The sequence below is a fragment of the Erithacus rubecula genome (genome assembly GCF_903797595.1).
Source record: "Erithacus rubecula genome assembly, chromosome: 8".
In the NCBI taxonomy this organism is placed as follows: domain Eukaryota; kingdom Metazoa; phylum Chordata; class Aves; order Passeriformes; family Muscicapidae; genus Erithacus; species Erithacus rubecula.
The window spans coordinates 1,519,848-1,546,787 of NC_136659.1; the positions used below are offsets into that span (position 1 = coordinate 1,519,848).

Consider the following 26,940-nt stretch of genomic DNA (forward strand, 5'->3'; position numbering starts at 1 on the left):
CCTTTCGTGCGCAGCGAGCGCTGCCGGGCGGTCATGGGGGCGGGCCCGCTTTCCCTGAGGGGACGAGACCCCAGCCCTCCCTCAGCGCCTCCCGCCGGGACTACATTTCCCAGCGTGCCTGTGGGCGGGGCGGTGCGGGGCCTGCGCGGTGACGTCACCAAGAGGGGCGTGGCCTGCGCCAGCGTGAAGCGGGGCAAGCGGGGAAGGACGCGGGGCGAGCGCGCGGGAGGGCGCGAGGCCCCGACCATTGGCTGTCGCGGGGGCGCGCGCGTGCGGGGGAGGGCCTGGCCATTGGCTGGGGGGGTGCGCGCGCCGGAGGGGGGGGGCGGCCGCAGAACCGGGACCGGAGCCGTGAGGGGCTGAGGAGGCGGCGGGACCCGGACCGGGACTGGGGGCAGGACCGCGACCGGGTCCTTCCTCCCTCCCTCCATGGGGCCGGGGGCGGCCCTGCCCCGCCCCGCCGCCGCCGTCGTGAAGTGACAGCGCGCTGCGAGGCCAAGGCGCTGCCGCTGGCCCGGCACGGGGCGGGGGGGTGTCCGGTGAGTGAGGCGGCGGCGGCGGTCCGGGCTCGCCCCCGCCGCCGCCCGGGGGTCTCAGCTTGAAGGGGCCGGAGCGGAGCGGCCGCGCCATGAACTACCAGCAGCAGCTGGCGAACTCGGCAGCCATCCGGGCCGAGATCCAGCGCTTCGAGTCGGTGCACCCCAACATCTACTCCATCTACGAGCTGCTGGAGCGGGTGGAGGAGCCCGTGCTGCAGAACCAGATCCGCGAGCATGTCATTGCCATCGAAGGTGAGACGGCGGCCCCGGCACGGCGGGGATAGGGTGCCCCAAAACCTCCCCCAGCCCCTGGCTCTTCACCCCCCCCAAAACCCCCCGGCCCATGGCAACGTGTTCCCCCAAAACCTGCCTAGCCCGTGGCCCTGCGCCCCGAAAACCTCCCCCAGCCCACGGCTCTGCTCCCCCGCACCAAACATGCGCCAGTCGTGTTCTCCGTCTCGAGCCTCCCCCAGCGCATGGCTCTGTTTATTTGCCCCCCCCAAACCTCAAACCTTCCCTAGCACATGGCTCTTTTTATCCCTCCCCAGCCTTTCCCTAGCCCATGGCTCTCCTTACCCATCCCCCCAGACTTTCCTTAGCCCATGGCTTTGGGTTTACTCACCCCCCCTAGACCTCCCCCAGCCCATGGCTCTGTTTCTTACCCCTCCCTCCCTGATCCCCTGCTTCCTACCCCTGTAAATAGCCCTGTCCCTTCCGTCCCGCTTCCTCCATGGCCTTACTCCCCCTCATCCCCCCAGCCCATGGTCCTGCTCCCCCTGCCCCCTTCCTCCACCTCTCTCTGTCATCCCCCGTGCCCCCAGCCCATGGCCTCGGGTCCTTGGGAGCAGCCGCCTCCCCGCTCCGGGCTGCCTGCCCTTCCTCCATCCCTCGTGGCTGGCGTTTTCAGGGAGCCGGAGGTGTTCCGCCTGGGTCCCCATCCTTCCCTCGGCTCTGGGTGGCCCCTCTGTTGGGATTTGCGGGGTTTAGAAGTTGTTTTGCTACTCGTCTGCTGCTGCCTGCTCCTTCGGGCTGTGTTACGGTGGGAAGGGTGATGCTCGTTTTGCCTGCAGAGGGGTTCGGGAAAATGAAATTTTCTTCGGCTCTCCCTGCAGCGTGTGATGGAGACAGTGTGGGCTGTGGTTTGGTGGTGTGAAGTGGGTAAACAAGACGTGCAGCTGGGTTACGGAGCGGTATTGGTCTGTGCAGTAGTGTAAAAACAGGTCGTGAGGCAAGATGGAGATAACAGCCCTCTAAGCTTAGATTTATGTGCATCTATCCCCGCAGGAGCACTACAGAGGCTTGAACTGCTTAGGATGCACAAAATAAGGAAAGAAATCACCAGCATAGTGAAGTCTGCAGATATTTTTTTCTTAACTGTTGGTGGAGTTAAAAAGAGCAAACAGTACTGGCTAGGAAATATGTATTTTGTGGAGAAATTTATGGCTTATTTTGCATGATAACTTGCTGAGCTTCACGTCGTGTGCTTTTTCAACTGGAGTATCCTGTCACTGTTTTGGAAGGGATTCAGGGTAGCAGAGCGTGATGTACAGCAGCTGAAATAGAGCTGCCTAAAACCATCTTGTGTTGGTGGCCTAGCTGGTCTTGAAATGATATGTAATCAAAAAGTCCCGATGGAAAAGCTGCTATTGAGATGGTTGCCTGAAAGATTTATTTGTGTGCCTCTTGAGCAGTGAAGCTTGAATAGACAGACATCATGGCTCTTGCAGTTAACATTTTGGGTTTAGCGTGTTGTGTGGCCAGGCAGAGAGGCTGGCAGTGCCTGTCACTTATTCCTAAGTATCTACATCTGACCAAGTGTGTGGCAGAGATCTGTGCATATTCTCTATTTTATTAGTCACTACTGAGGTTATGGTGTGTGGCTGTCCCCTCCTGAGAGTACTTTGCCTTTTCTTTCTTTTTCTGAGGAGTTTAAAACTTACCAGTATATCTGGTGGGAAGACTGCACAAGCACCGTCCTTTTCTCCGTGCTGCTGGTGTTTGGATTTCTGCAAGACAGATGATGCCTTCAGCAGAGCATTTTTTCAAGTGGTAATTAATACATGTTGACGTGGGATAAATATGTTTCTGAGTAAGATGCTTGGACTCTAGTGATGTGCCAAGCTTGTGTGGAAGTGGAGGAGGATGTGAAGCACTGGATGTAGTTATCTCCTTAGCATGTGACTTGTGGTAGTCTTTTCACGTATTAATGGTTTCTGTTACCTAACTGTGGCTCAGCCCATTTGTCAATCACAAAGACTTGAAAACCAAAATAGCAGTCTAAAAACATGTTTCAAAAGCTGAGAGGATGAGTAAAACCTTCACAGATAATTTGCTATCTAACTTTTATTGGACACTGAGTCATGAGAACAGTAGCTCTGATTGATGGGAACGATTTCTCTAGAAAAAGAGTGTATTGTATGTCTTCTGAGGGCTCTTCAACTAGCTCTTAAATATTTAAAAATTGAGTAGTTGCAGAGTTAGAGGTAAAACAACAACTCCTCTCTCCTTTAGATTACAACTCCACCAGGCTGTAGTTTTGGTAAAGTGCCTTTAGCCAACTCTTCCTCTTTTTTTTTAAAAAGCTGATAGCAGCTTTTAAATCCCTGTGGTAGTGCCATGTGTTGCATGTAGGAAAAACAGACATTTGGATTATGGTGTTTTCCTTACAATTTTGCTGCAAAGAGTTTAGTGTTGTACTGATACTTCCCAAATCACAAAATCTTTTAACCTCAAGGTACTTGAAGTTCATTGACAGGAACTGTGGTGTGGTTGCTGTGAGAAAATACAAAGTGACTTCCCAGAAGAGTTTCTTCCACTGCAAGGAGAGCTGTACCCTGTAAAGAGAAGGCTATAGACTTGTTAGTCAGGCTGCTTTAAACATCAGCTCCATCCAACACGTGCTCCTTGAACAGCTTATTTAATACTCTCCTGCTCAAGAGAGCTTTGACAGCTCTGGAGAAGAACATGCTTGGAATCTTAAGCAATTTGGGGCTTGCAGTGAAGGAGAGTTCCTGTTAGTGATTCCTAGAATTTTCTTTTCCATGTAGAGAGGCACCGTCTTTCCAACACTTCGGATTTTATTGGTGATATAAATCCTCTTTCTTTTTACATTTGGAGGAGTTCTTACATTTGGAGTTCATAGGAGTGTCTAGACATACTTGCTGGACCAAAGACTGTTGAATTAATCTGAAATTCAAACTCCTCTTTTAGCAGCAGTTGTTTTATATTCAAGTACAAGTGTGCTGATACGAAGAGATCAAATGCTAAACTGGGTCCTATATTGATTTGTCCATACTTGTTGCACAGAGATTTCTTGCCATGTGTTGTTCTAAGTTACATGTGATTCTGGATAAGACAGTTCTGAATGATAGTGCTTCATTAGTTTTTCCTCAGTGGATAAAGATGGGAAAATAACAAGTGGGCTGCTTCCAGCTTCTTGCATGTCTGAGTTGCAGAGTTAACAGTTCAAAAGAATACACTTCTGTATTTTTTGTAGGAAATTCATGCTAAGCAGCCAATCAGTTTTACACTTACTTAGACTGCTATATTAGTTTAATAACAGTGTAATTAATATTATTAGTCTGTTACACAGACTTTACTGTAGTAAAATCTGCCTTCACATGTTCTGTAGCTCACAACATCACTGCTTGATCAACATTAAACATTTCTTATATCAAGTACGTCGTGTGCTTAGAAACAGGGAGAGAAAATATGAATTACCTTCAGTGGTCTTTAGGTTACTGAAAATATCTCGAGATTCCACAGTGTGATGATCTGCAAGGGTAGGTAATAACTGAATATGTCAGTTCCATTTTCTCACCATCCAGGCTGAGACTAACATTATATTTTTATAAACTTTAGCAAAATGGAAAACCAAGATGGTGAAAAACTTAATTTTTACTCATTCACAAAAAGATTTTAAAATACTTTAGCTAACAAGTACACATTTTTAATACTCTGTAAAAATACTAATATACTTAGTACAAACATGCTGACGCAGCAGGTGTTGAATATCTCAAGTAGTTTTTCTTTATTTAAGGTGTAATTATTGCTTTAATTGGTAAGAATGCCATACCAGACATCATGTAGGTATGAATTGCTGTGTTCCAGAACATTTTGTGATCTTTATTCTAGTTTTCTGTTAAAAATAAATTGTTAAAAAGCATGTTGTAAATGCTAGTTTTAATTTTGAAATTATGATTATTAAGTGATTATCCAGAAATAATCAAGCCTTAGGGAACGTATGAGATTGTACATTTGGAAATAACTTGCTCAAGGCAGTGCAAAATACACGGGGAAGTGTGTGGGTGGGAGAAGGTACAAACCTTTATTTTCTCCTGGTCATTTTTAAAAGTACTGTTTCCTGAAAATAAAGTAATTTAGAGTGGAGCTAAAACTCTTGAAGTCCACGAGCTTCTGAGGCATCTAATTGTTGTAGCTCTCCAACTTTGCAGCCCCTTGAACACTGGTATTGTTTGAGTGTGTTCAGGACAATGTTACAGGAGGAGTTGAGGCAGGAGTAGTGCCTTAACACTTCTGTTGCTATTGAAGGCTGAGACAAATCACTTGAAAAATGCATGTGCTGCAAAAGCATTGCTTTCTCTAGGGAAATACAAGACCACAATTGTTCAAGGCCAGCTCAGGCAGGGCTTGGAGCAGCCTGGGATAGTGGAGGGTGTCCCTGCTCACGGCAGGAGGTGGAATGGAATGGGGGCTTTAAGGTACCTTCCAGCCCAGACCATTTTGGGTTCTCTGGGTACTTGGTATGTTATTTCAATACCTCAAAAGAATGATGGCATAGTTCAGGTATTTAGGCATCACTGACCAAAGCTGAAGATTCCCCATATATCACATAACACAATTGCATCTTGAAAGCATAATAGCAGTTTGCCTCTTTGAGCTTTTGTTATGTTTGCATATTGGAACTGTGGCTCAAATTGTGTAATTTAATGGGATCAGTCTGATTCTCCAAACAACCATCTTGTTTCAGATTTCTGGGTGAGCACAACAGAGCATGGGAATGTGCTGTTTTTGTTGGTTTGCTGGGGGATTAAGTTGGGGTGATTCAGGTGTGGAGAATCTGCCCACATAGGTGGTGAGTAAGTGTATCCAGGTAAATCCTGAGTTTGCATAAACACAGTAAGCATTGGCTCGAGTGAGGATTGTTTCCTGTAACAGCCAGGGCAACGTGTCGGGGACAAGTCTCTTAATGCCCTTTTCTGCTGATTGTGCTTGTGTGCCCTGAGCTGTTAACCTGGCTCAAAGGTAACATGCACAGGGTGCTCAGAGAAGCTGTGGCTGCCCTTGGTTCTCTGGAAGTGTCCCAGGCCAGGCTGGAAGTGGCTTGGAGCAGCCTGGGATAGTTGGAAGTATCCCTGCCCATGGCAGAGTTTGGAATTGCATGATCTTGAAGGTCCCTTCCAAACCATACCATTCTGTGATCCACTCTTGTTTGTAGACATCCAGTGTGAAGCAATTGGTGAGATGCAGTGCATGTTTTGCTGTTTGTGTGGCTCACATGCAAATGCAAAGGTGCTTCTTTTTAATGTGGAACATGGCAGACTGCAGCATGTGGGTAAACAAGAAGATTCAGATGTTTGGTATTAACTGTACTTGCATGGTAAACTAAAAACTAGATTTGATAGTTGTGTCTGAAGTTCCTGCAGTGTCTTCTTCTGGCTTTAAATTATATACTTCACTGCTCTTCTCTGCAAAAGCTGCATGATTAAATATCAGCTTTTGAGCAAGCGCAGAAAAGTTACAGGAATCAAGATCAAGAGGAAAGCCTCAAACCATTGACTTGTGAGGATAACTTCTTTCCCCGGGGCAAAAATGGAGACCTGCTGTGGATCAGCTGATGTTGATGGAACAAATGTGTTGTGAGGCTTTAGAGTTTTCAGGGAGTGTGCCGGCCTTCTCCCACCATTTGCTTTGGGGGATTAGTTGAAAGCAGCAGGCAGTAATGCTGATACAAGAGTTCGTGCTGCTGTGAATACACATCACTGTTTTTATTTCTATTTAAATTGGCAAATGAGTCCTACTCCCTAAGAGGGGGCACTCAGCAGTGCAGCAGATCGGGATTTGGATTTGCTTTTGCTCAACTCAGGCACTTGGGAAAAGGAAACACTTTGGAAGCTGAGTTGCTGTGTTTGTATTCTGCACTGTTCTGAACAGTAACAAAATGGCAATTGTGGTTTCCGAAAGGTGACATCAGTGCTCCAGCTAAGTGTCTTCACAAGGCTTATTTTCCAATTAGGAAAAGTGCTTCTTTTCCAGCACTTGAAGTAGCCTTGGCCTTAGCCTTCACTTTGCCAACTGAAGGAACAGGTTTTTGTCTTTGATCATGCTGTGAAAACCAAGGTGGGAATATGAGGTATGTCATTCATTGCTAATATTTAAGGGATGCACTTATAACTGTCAGGCTGCAGTATGTTTCTAAGTGAAATTAAAAAATCCCACATAGTTTTTGGCTATTAAAAGAGGCTTGGAGTAGTGCCAGGCAGGTGAGCGGCTCCCCAGACTTGAGGAATACTGTGTTTACTACTGTGTCACCACTGGGATTGGTTTTGTCCTTACCAATAAGCAAGGTGAATGGTAGTGTCGATATTTTTGGCAAATCTTTCAAGAAAAGGTAATGTAAGCTCCAAAAAAAAAAAATCTCAGAACTCAGTTGCATCTCAGCCGTGTGACCTTTTGCTGACAGTGCATTTCAAACATCTTTCTGCAATTGTTAGTTTTTATGTGAAGGGTTTTCAGTGTGACCTTCGTACACTTGGCTTTACATCAGTTGTGGAACAAATCCAAAATGATTGCTTAGTAATCTGCAGTGGATAAAGTTTTCTGTTCTGAGACAGCAAGTGGTATATTCAATAGTTTTGATAATCCTAATGTCTGTGGGAGTAAGAGATTTGTCTTCTGTTATATTAGTTTTTGTCCTTGACTGCCTTCAAGTACTGTTTGTACTTTGTGTTACCTATACTGAGGGAGAACTGTGGCTCAGCTTCTCTTTTGTGTTCTTGCCTGTCCTCACACCATGAAATAGAGCACAGACAGTGCCAGATGTGGACAAGTTGGGATGCTGCTGATTTTTGATGTAAAGACTCTTGTGGTTTCTATATGGAGACTGAAAAGGAGGATGATTTTAACTTAGTATTTCTCTGTGTCTGTAAGGAGAGACTTTTCAACTACTTCCTAGTAGTTTTTGATCTGAAGTTGTTTGTAGTTCATTTGTGCTTCTCTTATAATTGTGCTAAGGTTATAAATGCAGCATGAATCTTATGATCCATGTTAGAAATAAGGTCACATTTCACTTAGATGTATTTTGGCTACCAGGAATCTGTGATTTCTTAGAAAGTTTGTTTTAAATTTTAATTCCAAGGTGGAAACAGTAAGGTTGTCAGGTTTCCTTGGTAGTGGTGAGTCTGTTGTGGGCAGCTGGCAATTCCAAAGCCCTCTGGAAGTATTTAATTTTTTTTTTTTTTCTTGAGTAGGTGGAAGCAGATGTATTACTTAATCAGTGTGTGCATGTTCAGCCTCATTAATGCAATTTCAGGATCCTGACTAATCTATCTAAGATAGTAGTGCATTTCTAAACCAGAGAATGACTTGTTCTTTCACTTTTCTTTTTTACTGCTTAAGTAAGCTTCAGTTAACCACTTCAGGAAGTCAGAACTAAAACCACAGATTGATCTGTGTGAAAGATGTAATTTCAGTGTTTCCTTTGTAGCTTCACTGGTTTACATAGCTGGATAATGAATGTAAACCCAATGATGAGACAGTTACTGTGGTACTTTTCCCTTTTATCCCAGAGAAAGATACAGACAAGCAAAGGGACTCTGAGGAACACTGGAATTGAATGTATAGCTTTGGGTGTATTCCTTTGTGTTTGTCTGTGAGTAGCTTGAATTTTTCAATTTTTTTTTCATTATTTTTAAAGGGATTGAGGAACTGTTTATAGCTTAGACCAAATCAATGCTTGACGTGACTTAACTCAAAATCTTGACTTGAACTTGGTAGTGCTTACATTTTCTATTAAACTAAAACTGCAGGTGTTGTTCCTTTTAGCAAATTCCCTATTAATTCTACCACTGTCTCTATAATTTACAACTGTCTTTTTCAGTACTAGCACGAAGGAGGAGTGACACAGGCAGTCAGTCACTGTTGCAGGATTTTGTAGGGTCAGTCCTCGGTGATACAGACACAGTAGGCTGGGATGTGAGCAATCCTCATCTTTGTTTGAGCTGCTCATGCTCAGGAGAGCAGCCAGGACGCCTGTCTTTTAGGTATCACAGCAACTGTGCTCTCCAGAGGAAATATGCTAAAAGCATGGCACTGGGATGCCCAGACAGCAATCATTTAAATGGATCCTATTTAACCTGGCAAGTGCTGGTGTGTCTGAGTTAACTCCTTGTGTGCCAGGAGCTGTTTGCATCACTTGGGCAACATCCCAACTCAGGAGCCTGGTACCTGGATTTGGAGATGGCCAGTGTGTGGACAAATGAGGAATTTTGTGCCTGGTTAGAATAATCTTGAACTTGAAAGTTTTATTGTACGTGTTGGAGACCTTTTTCTTCTATTTTTCTTTGTTTTCCTAAATTTTCCCCCATTACCTGTGTTATAGCATCTCTAACAGCACAAAGCTGTGTTGGGCATGTCTAGGTTAGATTTTAGAAAAAGGTTCTTCCTCCAGGGGTGCTGGGCACTTCCCAGGCTCCCCTGGGAATGGGCACAGCCCCGAGGCTGCCAGAGCTCCAGGAGTGCTTGGACAGCACTGCCAGGGATGCACAGGAGGAGATTGTTGGGGTGTCTGTGCAGGGCCAGAGGTTGAATCAATGATCCTTGTGGATCAGGATTATTCCAACTCAGGAGATTCTGTGGTTCAGGAGGGTGACCTTGCTGTGCAAGATCAGACAATGTTTTGATAGCTGCTGTTTTTCATCCAGTAATGAATTTTCTCTAAGGTGCACCAGCCAAACTCAGGAAAATGCTTCATAACTAGGGAGGTGAGGAAGGAGATTGAAATGTCTAAGGCTGTGAATGGATTGATAAACATGAAGTTGAAATCTATGTCCAAGTCCAGGAAACAATCTTAAGTAGGCTTGCCCAGAAACTTAGGGAGGGTAGTTTTAGAGCTATGTAAATGCATTTTAGGAGTGTTCTCAAAGCATAAAAGTGATTGTGGCTTTGCAGTTTAAATCTGCTGCTTTGAACTAGGTTAGCAGGTGCACATTGATGGAATGGTCCTTTTCCCACCTGCTTTCTACATTGTTACAGCCAGAATTACTCAGTCAGTGAAATTCCTTGAGGTGGCTTGAACGTTTATAGTAATTTTCATGTCTCAAAGGCAAAAATCAGGTCATCCCTCAGCCTTCCTGTGGCAGCTGTAGCACATGGATGCAGCCAGGAAATCCATAAAGCCAACTTAGAGCAGTAGGAACCGAAGGCACTTCTTGTTATAGATTTGGCTTAGGAAATTACCTGTGTTACTTTCAAAAAGTTGCTCTGACTCTATAGGGTGCAAAGGATGCCTTGGAAACTTATTGCATCCATTTCAGTATTTCCAATGCTGGAATAGTAAGAAGGAATAATTGAGCTGCCATCGGATTCTTAGGTTTGAATATTGATTTTTTTTTTTTTTTTAATTTTTTTATTTTTGGTAAATTTTATGTCATGATATGAGTTAGGCTTCAGTGACTTGAGTTCCTCCTGATTTGCAAAGATAAAACATTAACTAATATTAGGTCGTAGTAAACTGTTACAGCCATTGTACAGCTCATGAATAGACCTGGTAGGTGTTTATATTTTGGGAAGGTGGCATGACATGACAAATGTGGCCTGATAAGAAATAATCAAAAGTCACAGATAGGAGCTTACTATCACTGAAGTGACATACAGCTTAATATCTGCTGCTGTAGCTGCTGTGGGAGGCAGGTTATGAAGCAGGTATGGAGAAAGATGGGCTGTATATCTCTGATTTGGATCACTGTTTAGCACTAAAACTAGAATGATAGCTTGGAAACTCTTAACAGATGTGGGTATTTGATTGTGAGGATTCTGATAATAAAAACCACTTTGTTATGAATTGCACCATCTCTGTTTCTGGCCAGGAGGTATTATTGGTTGTGCTACCAAGGGTACAATTGTCAGCTATCAAGGCTAATAAATAATGACAAAGAATGAAAATAATGTACCATTGCTGTCATGAACATAAAATCAATGATGTAGCAGAGTTTAAAAGTGCTTTTGTTCGTATTTTCAATACACACTAAAGAATTAATAGGATTATTTTCTTTCTACTATGAATAAAGCTGAGTTATAGTTTTCCTTCATAAAATTAGTTTGGGATTGCTGTTCTAGTTTGGGGTTGAAAGATCTCTGTGGGTCTCTGGGCCACCTTCTGAGCTCCTGCACAGGGTGGTGACATGAATGATGGATGATGGAACTGTAAGAATTGACAATTCTGCTGGTATGTTCTGAATACAGCAGAAATCTGTAGCTGCAGCCTGAGTGCAGGTGGGACCTAGCTGGAATGGTTTATCACTTTTCTGTGGCAGTTCTGCTACTTGAATGGCAATATGTAGTTCCACCCTTGGAGCTGAGTAAATGGAAGCAGGGAGGAGCAGAAACAAGCTGAGGAAAACGATTCCTGTACCCTGAGGCAACTCATCCATTTAGTCCCGTTTCATTATTTTTCTCATGCAAAATAAGAGTCTAATTTTAACCTGCATTAATTAAGCTTCAAAAATGCCTTACCAGTATGAGGCTGTGGCATCTGGTTATTGACTTAGTGTAAAATGAAATTTAAGTAGGGTGGGGCACAGCTTGCTGCAGGTGAAAGCTGGGCTGAATACCCAGGTGTGTGACCTGAGCTGGAGGGAGGGATGTGTGTCACTATCTGGGTGCCAGGTGATCAATATTTACAGCAGACACCTGCCTTGATACCTGCTTAATAGCTGGTAAAAATAATATTTTAGCAGAGTCAGGAGCCCTGTGTAGCTTCCAGAAAGACATTACTTCTCTGGGAATATTTTGCTTACTGGAACATCTTGCTTCCTGCATAATAGGATTCAATCAGAGGCTTGCTGGTTTGATTTATGATGCTAATTGGCATGATAGTTGATGTGAACTGCATGTACTAATTGCTCACTTGCTAATCCTCTCCATATTATCTGACAAAAGCTTTCAGGATGGAGCATTACCTGTGTTTTAAAATTGGTCTGCAGACAAATGTAAACAATTGGTGGCCCTTGTTTTGCTTTAAATGCTGAATTCAAGTGCTGGTCCATTTTAGTCACTGTAATGTTAAAGGGGAAATTCAGTGGCTTTCATGTAGTTTCATTGTTGTTCTTTGTGGGGTTTAAACAACAGCTGAAAAAATATTCCAGAACATGCTTTTCCCCTGCCCCTTTAAGCTGGAAAATTACCATCATCTATATGGTAATAATTGTTAGGTGGTTGTTATCTATAGAGTGAGGGCAGAATATGTCTGTGCAGCTTTAGGTAATGGAAAACACAGTGTGCCATTTGAATTGTGGTGATGTCAGTGCAGCAGAAACTGCAGCATGAAAACATAAGGAAAATAAAATATTCATGCAGTGTTGGGATAATGAAGGTATTTTGGCTGTGATTCTGGTAGAGGATATGGGCTTTGACTATTTCACTGTGCAAACCAATGAAGTTTAACATAAGCCAGGGAGATTTTGTATTTTAAGGCTGATAGGAAGAATCCTGATGTTAGGTTATGGAATGCAGTAGTTGAAAGAGATGACTTCTACCTTTTCTTAAATAAGGCAAGAGCTGTTTCAGGAGGGAGCTGATTCTTCAGACTGAGAATTGTACTGGCTGCTCTCTGTGTGAATGGGGAGGATTACTTTGCTTCTGTAACATATTGGATTAAAGTGGGTCCTTGACAAAATGAACATTAATCTATCTCAAACTTAATATTTCAAGGTGATTTAGACACTTTAATCATATCAGGTTTTCTAATTTGAGCCTGACTGACTTGCTCTCACAGCAAGCACTGAAATTAGATTACAGACAGCTGAAAGAAATTAGTCAATTTGGAAGCAAAAAGCATTTAAATACAGGTGTTTGGCTGTGATTTGAATATAGCCTGTTAACAGCAAGAGGCAAAATACCTCAGTGACCTAAAAAGTGCAAATATGTCCCTTTTGGGATTACTTGTTGTTAGGTAATGACATATTATTAAAATTAAAGCTCACATTTATATCTCTTGATTTGCTAACTAGGCCAATAGCTTTTCAAGAACTCAGTGGATAAATAGGGAAAATTAATTTTGTCAGGATTTGTAGCAACACAGGTAGCTGCTGGTAGTGTTTCTGATTATTATTTTTTAAAATTAATATGTAAATAGGATGGTGTACTCAGGCTTAACCAGCTACCTGCTAGAAGCTTGAATATAAATACCGTTATCTTGGAAGAAAGCAACACTGGAGCGATTTAGAAGTTTGGTATTCCTGAATTCCAGTGAAAGGTGTTGTCAGAGGAACCTGTGTTACCATGCAACGTGCAGACATTTCTCCTCCTTGTCTGATATTCTGCAGCTGGTTTTGTGTAGTTCTCATACTGTTTCTCTACTCAGCACATGGAGATATTGCCTACTAGGTAAGTGGTGATAGTTGATAAAAGCTGGGGAGTGATGCCACATTAGGGAAATGAAAAATGGATAAATAGATCCAATTACAAATGGGATTAGATCTTTTTCAAACAAGATCATTAAGGCTGTAATTAAAAAAAAATAACAGTCTAAAACAACAACCTGCTTCAAACAGGGCTGAAAACAATTATATAAATCTATGTTCTTCCTGATTATGAACTGTGTCTCCTGTCTCTGCATCTGTCTCATTTACCTCTGTGAACTTGATGACATCAATAAAAAGGCTATTCCTAGCTAGGTATGTCAGCAGAGACAGGACATTTATTGTTCTCAGGGTAATATACTGCCTGGATAGGGATTAAGGTACAGGCTTAACTGGGAATAGTGTGTGTAGAACACAACAGGGTGCCAGAAAAGCCCTCTACCACTGTGGCTCTCTTTGGTTGGGTTGGTTTGTGCTATAATCACTCCTGGGTCCTTGGGCTGATGGGTCTGCTGTGAGAATCACCTGTGGATTCAGGAAAATTGTTACTTGTGGGCATAACAATGCCCAAATGTTAAAAACTAAAATCAAGAACAAGTGCAGTGGGCTTGAACCTGAAGGTACCTGATGGAAATTTACATAAAGGTTTAGAAAAGCAGCAGTGATAACAACAGGATGATATTGATTGTGAACTGTCCTCCAGATTTTATATTGCCAAATTATTGATAGCACAAAGACTCGGATAAAAAAGCAAAAGATTAGACAAGTGTAATTTTAGTCCACTTTTTAAAGCAGAACATAGAACCTGAGTCTTAGGAGCTAGTGCAGTAAGCATGTTGAAGATGTTACCTCTGTAACAGTGACAGTCGCTCATCTGTTGGTTTTGTGATTTGGATGCTGTGGCCAAGCTACTGCAGAGCAATTCCACATACAGCAGAGGAAATTGAAACCCATTGTGGTTGCTGCTGGTCCTGGAGTTTGAATCAGTGACTAAAAATATACATCCAGGTGTGTCTGCAACCCAAAACACCTGAGTGAAAACAAGTGGGCTTTAAAAACCTGGGAGCTGTGTAGGAGATGTCTGTTAGGTTTGATCTCCTTGAGAGTGTGGACAAGTAGAAGCTCTGATGCTGGTGAGGGATGTGACATAGAAAATCAACATATAGAGAGAGTGTGGGATTTGTTTTCTAGCCATAATAGCTTGTAAGTAATTCCTGTGGAGCTGTAAAAATGGATTTTAATGGTCAAGATAGCTGTATATACTTGAGGTATGGGATAGTGAATGTTTTTCCTCACTTGCAAGAAGCATTTTTCACTCGGTGTTTGCCTCCAAGCAGAACAAACAGGCCATTGAAACATAGGTGATGACTGGAATGCAGCAGCTTCAGTGTACATTGCTTTTATTCTCCCAAACTTCTGGAGTGCTTGCAAGCTGCTGGCTTTTGGAAGTGAAAGGAAGCCAAATTCTTGTAGTACTCAAGGACAAGCAGCTGTTCTGGGAGACTTTGAGACAGGAGCTAAAATGACATAACTTGAGAGAATTTTGAAGTCTTCTATATTACCACTTTCTCGTGCTTGAATGTTGTAAAGGGGTTTGCTGGATCTGGTTCTGCTTCTGGCCCCTGTGATTGCCAACTTTCAGACTAATTTCTGTATTTAGACATTTGTATGTGCTATGTAATAATGAGCAGCTGAGTAAAAGCAAATACTTCTAACTGCTTGGCACTTGTTTGTTTTGCATCTTCCATCCACTTGTCAGCAAATGTATGAATTTGCAGTTAACTTTTACCTGTTTAAAATCAAACCCAGTGTTTTCATTCCCTTAAAAGAGCAGTAAATCAAAATACTTGTATTTATGTTGCATTCAAGTGAGAGGTGATGGGGAGCATTCATAAGAAGGAATAGATAAGGGCCCTTGCTAATGACAAATTGTGATATAGAAATTGATTGAAATAACTGAGATTTAAAATCAGATCTGTTTTCTTGAATCTGTTTTTAATCCAGGGGCTGACTCGCATAAAGGCAACAAACCGTTTTAGCTTCTGCTCTTTGTTTACTCTTGAGAACGTGGAATCTTTATGTTGAGGAAAGGACACAGGATTTATTGTCTTCTTGTAACATGTGGCTGATTGCTAATCTTATGGAAATGATGTATTGAGCAGATGAGACCTGATTAATAATAAATAAAGATGCTGAGAGTGATTTGGGTGGGGGGGGGGGAGCGAATTAAGCTTTTATTTTAATTTTTTTTTTTAAATCCCCACAGAGTAAAGCCTCTTTAAGCCTGTCAGGTAAGCACAGTCTGTAACCTGAGGATTATATTACTCTGCTCCTGTGTGCCTTAGACTTACTACAACCTCCATTCAACTTGAATTCAAAATGAGGTGACGAGCTGCTTGATTCCCAGGTCGGATTGAGCTGAAAATAATACTAGAAATGTGCAAGACTTGTGGTAAAGTTGAGCAGCAGAATGTAAACTTGCTAAAAAAAGATGCAGATCTTCACAGTCTTCCAAGAGTGTAGTTTAGGAGTGGGTGAGCCTGTGATCTGTAATTTGCTGTTGCAGAGCTGATAGGTGTTGGAGGATTCTTGGCTCTGTTTGGTGAATTGCTGTCTTGCACCTGAATGTGCTTTTCCTCAAGGAGCAGAAGCAGGGCAGGGTGCTACACAGAAACTCTTGCTGCTGAACACCTCAGTGGGCCCTAAAATAACTTTCAGGCCCTAACAAACTTGAACCTGTTTCTCTGGGTGAGAAGGTCCTTCCAACCTAGACCATATTAAGGAAAGGAAATCTCACCTCCATTCTAGACTTTTGATTAACCTTGACTGTGCAGAGTTGTTCTTTTTTTGGAGGATGATCAGGTTGTCTGTTAGAGACTTGTGAGTGAAAGAGACAGTTTGTAACCATCTCAACACCCACTGTAATGGAAAAAAAAGACTTTCTCCAAGTTGGAAAATCTGGGCTGTGTCCTAGGCTTGAGAGAAATCAGGAGCATATTCCTGAAGTCAAGTTGTTGTCTTATGCTAATGCTGCTCGGTGTTGGCTGCTTTGCATGGTGTAATCTAAGTAATTTTGTGATTAATGGGTAACTGTGGTAATCCCTTAATGTTGAGATAATTGCAGCACTTAGAGGAGCAACTGTTGGCCAAAACACGCAATTAAGTTTTTGCATTGGGCAACCTGCACTTTATGGAAAATTATTGTTTATCCCCAAGTTCATGGGTACTCGAGTCCCAGTTACATTTGGCTGGTGTCCTTTTACTCAGTCCCTCTTCCCTGTCTTTCTTCACTTCAAAATCAGAGGGCTCTGTAGCTGATTCCCTCTGTCAGTGCATCTGAGAAACCACAGCGTGCTGTAGAGAGGAGAAATTCTGCCAATATAAACTTTCCATGGAAACATTTATCAGGAAATTTCTCTGAATGAAAAAATAAGCTAACAGGCCAGCACAGATCAGCCTTCTCATGTTGTCCTAATACTTCCTTTTCCCTGACTAACCTGATACTGAGGTGTTTGAGTAGCCTGATAAGGGATGAGTGCAGATACAGCCCAGTCAGAGCAGCACCCTGCTCAAACCATCCATCTTCAGCTTTTCAGACATGTGGGCTTGTATTTCAGTGAAAAACACAGGGTTTATGTCTTCAGGCTTTTAGTACAAGCTGCATTTGCATCACAAGTTACAAAGCTTTAGTGAAAGATGCTCAGCATTGTTGAACAATCATCCGTGTGATTTTCACCTTTTATTTTTAAGATATATGTCAGGGGTTAGAAACTTGAAGCATTAAGTGCTTGTGAGCAGAATGCACAGTTCACAGGATTTCAGGGTAAATCAGTGGGTTCTTTGCTGTTGTACTTGCAGTAAAGCTAGGAGTGTTGGAAGCTTCATTTACATTATTTTCTAAATATTCAGGATTCAGACCGTGTGTTGAGAATTTATTTTTTTAATTATAGAAGTGCTCAGTGGAGAAAAATGGTCTAACTAACTGTAATATGTCTACTACAAATACTGTGCTGTATTTCTGTGCAGTCTCTGTACTTCTTCTGGCTGTAGCCTTCCTAAAACCTGTGGTTCTCATGTTGATACTCTCAAATTTTAAAATCTAAACTTGCAGAACAATGTGGCAATAATGGAAGAGTTGCCAATTTTGAGCAATGTTGCCAAGTCCAAGGCAATCTGATTTCTAATGTGATACTCTTGAATATTCAGAGTATGCAAACAGGAGGAAGTTTTCTCTTACAAAGTTTGTGTCCTTTGGGAAGTGAGAGACATCTGAGACAAATCTGTTGATAAAATGTTATTGAATTTCTTCTAAAGTAGCTATTAGTTAAGCTGTATAACTTTCTTTGGTGAGGACCACTTTGATTCAAAAACAGATTTCAAGCTGTTCATTCAGATTTTTTACCTTATATTGTTATTTTTTGCCTGGAGATGGAGAAATGGCTTGGAGTTGTGAGTATAACTGCTTTGCAGTGGTAGGGAGATTTCACTGAAGAGGTAACTTAGTGTGTATCTTTATTGATGAGTATTGTTAGACACCTCAGCAGTTCAGAAAAAATGCTCATCCCCATTAAACTCAAGTGCCTTCCAGATGACTTGGATCTTAATTTCTAGGTGAGTTTTAAAGAAAACACATTCTGACTTGGTGCTAGCAGTGTTGGCCTTTTTAAAATGCATGCAGCTAGCAGCTTCTGCTAATTTTAGATCTTGTGTTCTTGAAATGCCAGTGGTAGCTACATACTTAATAAAGCTGAAAGTAAAGGGACTTTTCATTCCCTGGAAGATGTGTAAAGAAGCCAAGGTGGTTTGCAGCAGTTTTGTGTTGAATTCCATCATGGTTGAGGCTTAGGAGTTCTCTAGTGACTTGCCCTTGAGTTTCTGTTCAGATTCAAGTTTGCCCAGGCTGTGCAAACTTCAGGCAGTGTAGCTGTTCCAGAATGTGTGTTAAATGCAAGTCCTAATCCTGTAGGACAAGGGTCAGCATGTTGGAAGTGACCTCTGTGCTGGCATCCAGATGAAAATGTAGTGGGAATTAATCTAACAAGTGCATTTGTCCTGGAAGTTGAACCACTTCACTGAAAGCTTATTTCAGTTTGCAATAATTCACTGTTTGCCTAAGAGAATTAGGACTTTCATTTGTCATGAACCAGAGTGAAGAATTATATCGCAGGTTACTGCTGGTTTATGTCTGAAAATAATTTTGAATAATTCCTGCTTGGGTTCTGGCACTGTTAGTGTGAAACCTGGCTGAAACAACCATTGCCTGCATTACTGCAGTTGCAGAACTTCACAGCTTTGCAGAGGGCGTGTTTACAAACTCCTGGTGATAAATGCTATTTTCCTAGATTGAGAGGAATAAAAGCTTTGGAAATTTTTGGAAATTACATCCTTTTCCTTATGGCAGGAGCTGAGGTGGCAGTGTTTCTCCTGATTTAAATGTGATCTGGGTGAGCAGAGGGCTGGGTGCTGCTCCTTAGGGTCACTGTTTTGATAATTATTTGTCATGTAATTCAAGGTAACTTTTTCCTCAAGTTACCTAGAAATGCTCACTATTCAGAACTGGGTTTTGTTCCTCTCTGTCTAGGACAACACAGGATTATCACCAGGTGTTTGTAAATAGACAGTGTGTATTGAACTCTTAAATCTGATCAAGTGCTTGATCCTGTAATCGCTCGCAGTGATTATCTTTACAAACAAATCTGCAAAATACTATTTCATTTCCTAGAAATCACATGGCACATGAGCAGGGCTGATGCTTTGTTTGTCAACAGGAAGTGTTTTGTGATGGAAATACTTCATTTGGCAGTGGAAGTGTGGCTGGGTTTGGTTTGTGTGTGAGCTTGGCCAGATGGACAGGCTGAGCCCTGAACAGTAAGGGTTGTTTTTCAGGGTAAGCCATAACACTGCCCCCCAGTCTTTGTGATTTCAGGCCATAACCAAGTTGGACACTTTCAGGTTGTTGAGAAAGCAGAGCTGTGATCTGTGTGCTGATCAGGGGCAGCAATTGATTTTCCTTGGCTGCTGGCTGCTACTCAGAGCTAATTTTTATTTCACCGGGTTTTGTGGATTGGCAGAATCCCTTCACTTTTGAGTCATGTCTCAGATCGATTGGGATTGAGGCACTTGGAGAAGGTTTTAAACAAAACAATGGTACTTTTTAGGATTTGGTCATATGCTTAATTGGCTGTAACTGTTGCAGGATGATAACTGCAATAATAAATATTTCAAAGAAATTGGATCTTTTTGCATTCTCTGAGCAGTTATGAGAAGGACTTCATTAGATTTCTGGGAAAGAGATGAAGATCATTCTATTGTGGCTGAACTGGGAGAAAAACATTTTGACTTTGGTCTACTAACAGTGCAGTGAAAAGAATTTATATTGACTTTGAACAACTGAAGTGAAGTATAAAGAGTCACAATACCAGGGGAGTCCTGTACTACTGTAATGGATTGGGGCTTTTATTTGTTTGATTGTTTTGTTTTTGGTTTGTTTTTCAGAAATGACAGAACCAGGCTAATAATTTTTAAAACTTTGCCTAGGAGGAATGACAGTTGCTATGGAAGGGTCTCAGATGCTTCTTTTTAAACAGTGGTAAATATAGTATAAGAATCAAGCCAAGGGGCTGATACTCAACTCTGAATTAGTGTTTTCAGCTTATGCTTGTAACTGAAAAAAGAGCACACCAGCATGTTAAAAGGTCAGTAAGAATCTGATTTCTTTGCTTGCTTTAAGAGCTTTTAACAGCTTTTTACCTTTTGCTTTGTTAGAAATACTGAGTTGGTGATGTTAATGACAGTTGTTTGAAAAATAACTTTGCTTATTGGTTTACAGATCAACTGTTTGATTTTTGATCTGAAATTCAGGCAGTGGCTGAAATGAAACAAGTGAAGGGACCCCAGCTTGCTGCCCATGTGATGGAACAGGGAGAATCTCAGGCAGGAAAGGAAAAAGGAGTGTAAGTTTTAAATAACTGAGTGCCACTACCTTAATGATTACCCTCTTGGAAGAACCTTCTAATGAAGGTAAGACCTGTGAGATGCCTCCTTTGTGTTGACAGCTAAGATGGAGACAGGCTGTGGTTCTCCCCAAGATCTTCAGGAGATTTTGGGCTTTTATGAGTGTTTATTTTCATGGGAGGGCAGATGATAAGCAGAGAACTGAAAAGGGAGGTGGGCTGCTGTCCAAGCTAATAAACACACTCAGAAAAGTAATTAGGGTTTGTATGGAAGGGGCAAAGTGAGGTGCATCTCTAGCCACTGGCTCAGGAGTTTATTAGTGTGAGAGATGAATTATTGAAGGCAGATGTTCCCAGAGCATTCTCTAGCTCTATGCTAATGGAAAAGGTGATGATTAGCATGAGGTGGTTGATGGCTGAAGAGGAAATGCAAAAACTGTCTTAAACTACCAGGAATTGCTGCTCTTTAGAGTAAATTCTAGTGAGGGGTCACTTCAGTACAACCTCGACTTACCTTAAATTGAACGACTTGGTTGAATTCAGGCTTTCCTTGAATTCTTGGCCCTTTCATGCCTTTCCTTTTTAATTGGCAAAGTTGTCATTCCAGAATAAAAATGTAATGAAATTAATCCTAAGTCTCCTCCACACATGAACTCTGTTAGAGGGGAATTCCCCACATTAGGATAAGGTAAGGATTATGGGGCGTGGGCCATGAGTTGGCTGTACCATATGTAATATGGATCAATTAAATAAATAAAATCATTAATTTCAAAATAATTTTCCTGGCAAATTCCTGAATTTTGAATTTCAGTAGGCTTTGGAAATAGCATAATTTACTATGCTTCATAATAATCTAGATCTGTCTCACTGACTTGTTCTGATATTAAAAAAAATAAAATTACATCAGCTACTTTTTCAATATCTCTTTGTTCACGTTGGGGCTGAATTTCTTTGACAGACTGCTTTGAGTGAAACATGCTCTGGCAGACAATTTCAAAAATAGAGCTCTGCTAACACCTAGGTTTTAGCATAACAATGGCTGATGGAGGAAAACTGTTGAAATATTGATGTGAAGTGTGAGCCAGAATGGTGAGAAAAGGATCTATAGTATGTATAGCTACAAAATGAAAATGTATGTAAAATAAATGTAAAGCAAAATCATTCAGTTTTGGAATAGCACACCAGGAGATACCTGCCTGCCATTCCTGTTAAGTAGAATATCAGAAGCTTTTTAAAGGTCAGGTTGGAACTTTGTAAAAAGATAAGTACACAGAATGGATTGTGCTGACCATTGCCCAAGACTTGCTGCTCCTAGGGCCTCATTTTTGCCCATGTAATTGATTTAGGTCACTCTGAAAGCCTGCAGTATTTTGAGGATAAGCTGCTCAGTTCATGACTGTGTGTTCTGTGGTTTGCCTGACGTCCAAGGCATCTGTGGGAAGTGAGGGTTGGATATGGTAGCTACAAATGCACTTGGAAAGCAGATCTCCAAACAAACCCATGGTTTAATTCTGCCTCACCTCTGGGGCTAAAGCAGCCAAATGCCTCTGCCTGTTCTCTGGAAGTCTGTGTTGAGCAGGAGTGCAGCTGGTATGGAGAAGGAAGATAGTTTTAAACCTGAAATAGCTGGTCCAGAATTGTTCCCTGGGAGGGTGGGCAGGCCCTGGCACAGGGTGCCCAGAGAAGCTGTGGCTGCCCCTGGATCCCTGGAAGTGTCCCAGGGCAGGCTGTGGATGGGGCTTGGAGCAGCCTGGCATACTGGAAGGTATCCCTGCCCATGGCAGGGGGTGGAATAAGGTGGGCTTTAGTGTCTCTTCCAGCCCAAAACATTACATGATAAATTGTTTGTCATGTATGTTGTATGGAAAACAGAAAAGAAAGCTTTGCTGTGAGGATGGGGGTGTGTGCAAGAGCTGAAGTTGTTGCTCAGAGATTAGCTCTGCAGGTGTAGCTTAAACCAACCCTCTGCTGCATCAACAAATGCCAGCAAACAGCCAAAGCAGTGAATAAACAATGCTGAGGAATAGCTGAATTCCATTTATCAGAAAAGGATAAAAGGAAAGCCTTTTAAAGAATGATGAGGGTTTAATTCCGTTGGGTTGGCTGATTATGTAATGTTCTGATGATCAGCTATAAAATAATTCCAACAAGGAGGAATCAATTTCCCTAACTGATAATTCATAAGTAATGCTAGAGGAAATCACTACCTCTTACTTGGGAAGGTTTACAAATGGTTTACTGAAGTAACTGATATAACTGAAAAAAATCTGGAAAGTGTTTAGACCTAGATAATTATAGGTAATTATAAAACTGAAAAAAATCTTCCATGGTTGATCATGACTGCTTTCAAGACATTAAGCAACAGTGTCATGATGCAACACTTGCTGAAAGGTTCAAAATTAGTCAAATGGTGGTAATTGAAGAGTAAAGGGAAAAGACAGCATTTTGAACATGTTTTCAGCTAGAATTAAGTAGTAGCTCTGAGTCAATAAATCTTCTGACATGGCTCTTGTGCTATGGAAACTTAGAAGCCAGACTTGAACCAATAATACCTGGATAAATAGAAACTGAAGAGAGGAACAAGACTGAAGAACTGATTGAACTTGCTTTCCTCTGTAAGTTGGTGTATTAAATTTCATTTAATTAAATTTAACACATGTAAAGCTATTATAGGTGTTTTGTACAAAGGATGAAAGGTAATGGGAGTATTTGTTGGCTTGTATATTTTTTAAAAAATACTGTAAATGGAGATTGCAATCAGACAGAGTTCTATTGAATAATGTTGGATACATTGAAAAGAATCTGTGGGGCATTTGTAATCTGAGGAGTGAATAGACAGAAGGCAAAGTTCTGTGGGATTCTTCTATTCATTTTTCTAAGTTAAACAGGTAGATATCTTATAGCCTGTGTGCTATTATAAATAACCAAGATCCAATTTTATTTTCTTGCTGTGAATTACAGAACTAGTTAAGGTACAATGCAAACACTGTATTTTAGCTGAAATCTGCATGAGCACCATTCTGAGAATAGAGGGAGAAAGGAATTAAAGAAGGGACCTACACAAGGGATTTTTGTAAGAAATAAGAGAATATGGTTTCTGCTTTAGGTTGCATTGTGCCTCTCCAGTGTGTTGTGGTTCGTGTTTCTGATCGCCTCTGTTCTGCTTCAAACCATCTGAGGTGTGCATTGGTTAAAAGCAGAAGATGGAATGTGCAATGATCAAGTTCTCTCTGTCAAGGAAGGTACAGGTGGTACAAGTGGAGAAGCTTGTGAATCATGACATGATTTAGCTTGATCTGCATTTTCTAGCCAGACCAATTAGTGGTGAATGTTAATGAAATATCCCCGCTGCAGTTAGTACAGACTGGCTGATCCATAGCAAGCTTCAGTGATCCTGACTTCATGTCCTTGCTTCAATTTGCTGCTCATAAAACTGGAAGTCCCAGGCTTGGCTTGCCCTTCAGTGCTTTGTAAATTTGAGACTTTGCAAATATCAGTAGCTGGAAAGAGGCTGTAACTACTTGAACAAAACTTGACTGACATATGAACAAGATGGATCTGCTGAAGGCTTATTGCCAAGTGTGGATTTGTACTTAAGAGGATGTAATTGCATGGACTTTGTACTGGATTGTTTGACAGATTAAATTTCTATGATAGTGTGAGATAACAGGAGGTCGCAGTCCAAGAATAAGGTTCTGAAGAGTATGTATTCACAGCTGGGGTGCTAATCTGATTAATTGAAAGCTGATTTAATTCATAATAAATTCATGTTGTTGGAGCCAAGAGTGTCAGTGCCAGTTGTCAATGCCAGTTACATGTGTGTCTGTGCATTGAGAAGAGTGTTTTGCACTGGTGCTGGAAAAATCTGAGCAGGGTCTCTCTCTACTTTGTAGCTGCTTCTCGAAGCCTGAAACAGCATCTAAAGCCTGAAGTAACCACAGCTGGCACACAAGGTTATGCTACAAAGAAAAAAAAAAGGTTGTTTGGGGTTTTTTACCCTGGTTATCAGGCTAAGCACTGCATTGATATAGGGCAGCTTTCACTGTCAGATACAGAGCACAGTATAAATCTGTCTGGCTGTGGCATTAAGGAAATAGGAGGTCTTAGATGTGGCACTTGGTCAGTGGTGCTGGCTGTGAGCACATGGGCTCTGGTAGCAGCTGGTGTTCTATTTTTAGAGCCCCTGAGGAGCAGTGATCCCAAAGTGTTGATCTGCCTCTTGGGTCAGTGCATGGCAGAGCCTGGCTTGGGCAGGGGCAACTGCAGCTCTTCCTGCAGTGCCAGCACCGTGCTGGAAACGGGGGCACCTGGGAGCTCTGCCTCTTATGTAAGAGCAGGAAATTATTGCCTGGGATGATGTGGAAGGAGCTGTAAAAGGAGCTCTGGGTGGCTGAAGTTGGCACCTCAGACAGCTTGTTCTTCTCTGACCAAAGCCTTGATGATGTGTTTGAAGCAACCTAGGTGCCTCTGAGCAGTGCACAGGCTGATTTCTGCACCTTGCTTTTTTGGGAAGGATGTTATTTGCTGCAAAGGAACTGGAAGAAGATGGCATTTCGAATATAGGTATGATGTTTTTTCAGCTTTCAGTCCAGTTTCTGTTCTGGAATAATGTATTTGAGCATTCCTATTTAGAAACAGGCATCTTATGACTGTTTTTAAGTAATGTGCTAATGAAGGATTGCTTGGAACACAAATTGATCTTGCCAAAATTATTCAGGCAGGTACCTTGCAGCTGGATCTGATGAAGATTCAGTCCTCTCTGTAGGTATTCAGCTCATGTCATGTGACAGATGTGTTTGGTGGAGAGAAATTTAATTTAAGAAACGCCATTAGGTGGATTGTGGGGTAGATGCAGTAATTTAATAAGCTGAAGTGATTCATATGCATTTCTGATAATTTTCAAGAGGCTCTTTTTGCAGTGCAGGTAATTTTGTATTTGTACGTGTGGTTTTTGCTTGTGCAGTTGGTAACCTGGAGATGTGGCTAGAGGCTTTTTGAAAATCAGTGAGATGTAGCTATTGCTGTAGGTTGTGCAGAAAGCAGGAAGGTTCTGTGAAGTCTTCTGAAAGCCTGGATAAACAAACATTGTTAGAGCTAGAGAGAAGCTCTGGAATGAAAACCCTGGAGGAACAGACTAAATTTCTATTAAAAACATCTGAAGAAAGGTAATGATCTGTACAAGTGGAATGTTTGGAAACAGTTAATTAAATTAATTAATGTGTCCTCTTTGCTTATCTGTAAAAAGCTTTTAGAAAGGACTGCAGACATCTGCAGTGCTTTTTAATATTTGATGGGCTTCTACAATTCTCCTTACAGAAAATTCATGACCTGCTCTATTTCTGTGAGGCTGCTTCAGTGAGAGCATGATGGAGATAAGTCAGATGGATTCCTTATCTTCCTGTTGAGACACTGAATCCTCTGCTGCAGACTTACTTAGTGTTTTCCTCTCATGTTTGTGAGCTTTCCACCAATAGGTAATTTTTAGGGATCTGAAACTAAATCACAGGATGCTGCTTCTGCTGGTGTCTGGAATGAGTGCTTTGGTCAGGCACTGCCTGCTGCTGTTAGGATTCTTATTATAAAGAGGATATTGTGAGGGTTTAGCAAAAACCTGAGCAGCAGCTCAGCATGACATGTAAAGAGAAAATGCAGTGCAAGTAGATGCAACAAAATGAATGCTGAATGTAACAGGCTTTAAAACGTGACGCTTTCAGTTTGAGAGGGTCATGGAAATCTGAACTTCTGACAGTCTGTGGGGCCTGTAATCCTCCTTGGTGATGTGCTTCCCTTGGATTTCCTTACTGTCTGGCAAAGGAAACCTCATTGACATTTGATTTCTCCTTCTCACATTGAAAGCTTCTATAGAAGACCCCTGAAGGAATTTTTTGGTCATAATGTTTGGTTAAAGGAAAAAATACACTATTTCTGAAATGTTTGAAAAGAGCTACTTATTAATATTTATTTTTTTCTTAGTGAGAAAAACAGGAGGTCTACACAGTAAAACCCCCACTTCTGAAAGCTGTTTACTTTTTATTGAACCCTATTTAGAGGTATCTTGTGTATACTGTAGCCACAAGATGCAATCAAGTTTTAGTTGTGGGAAATTTGAATTTTTGGCATTTCACATGACCGTGATATCCACAATTTTAGAATACCCAAAATCTTGCTAGCCTTAATTCTGTAGCTGATGAAAACAGTTTTCCATTGCTTAACCATAGTCTGTTATGGAGAAGATGGAAAATTTGGTTGTTTCTTATCAGTCTGAGGTTTGGAAATGTCAGTGGAGTGTTACTGGAGTGGTTCAGGTAAAGGCATTTATGGAATCATTGCAGGATCCTTGACTGGTTTGGGATGGAAGGGGCCTTTGAACATCATCAGGTTCCACCCCTGCCATGGGCAGGGACACCTTCCACTGTCCCAGGTTGCTCCCAGCCCCAGAGTCCAGCCTGGCCTTGGACACTCACAGGGATCCAGGGGCAGCCACAGCTGCTCCGGGCACCCTGTGCCAGGGCCTACCCACCCTCCCAGGGAACAATTCCTGCCCAATAGCCCATCCATCCCTGCCCTCTGGCAGTGGGAGCCATTCCCTGTGTCCTGTCCCTCCATCCCTTGTCCCCAGTCCCTCTCCAGCTCTCCTGGAGCCCCTTTAGGCTCTGGAATGACTCTGAGCTCTCCCTGGAGCCTTCGCTTCCCCAGGCTTAAGACACCTAATCTGTAAGAAATCCTTGGAATCTTTGTTTGGGTTCATGGTACATCTGTAATGGTAGCAGCTTCTTCCCCTGGTAGAGTCAAAATGATATCTGGGAAATGTAATTTTTTTAAGGGGGATGGTGGTTTAGGAGGGTTTAG

The 26,940-nt window shown here is 42.0% G+C and overlaps 1 protein-coding gene and 1 long non-coding RNA gene across 5 annotated transcripts in view; both read left to right on the forward strand.

Annotated features, from left to right (window-relative positions):
* Positions 1-302: 302 nt before the first annotated feature.
* AGAP1 (ArfGAP with GTPase domain, ankyrin repeat and PH domain 1) overlaps positions 303-26,940 on the forward strand; it is a 289,598-nt gene continuing 262,960 nt past the window's right edge. For 3 of the 4 annotated variants that reach the window (XM_079310687.1, XM_079310688.1, XM_079310689.1), the window contains exon 1: positions 304-791. In XM_079310687.1, coding sequence (XP_079166813.1) covers positions 629-791 — 163 coding nt within the window. In that variant the 5' untranslated portion in view covers positions 304-628. Of the gene's footprint in view, positions 792-26,940 lie in introns of all 4 variants that reach the window. The other variant, XM_079310686.1, reaches the window with a different exon arrangement.
* On the forward strand, positions 19,092-26,430 carry LOC306804314. The gene is made up of 4 exons (XR_013774848.1): positions 19,092-19,833; positions 19,968-20,158; positions 21,050-24,654; positions 25,408-26,430. It is a non-coding gene; the product is annotated as an uncharacterized lncRNA (long non-coding RNA).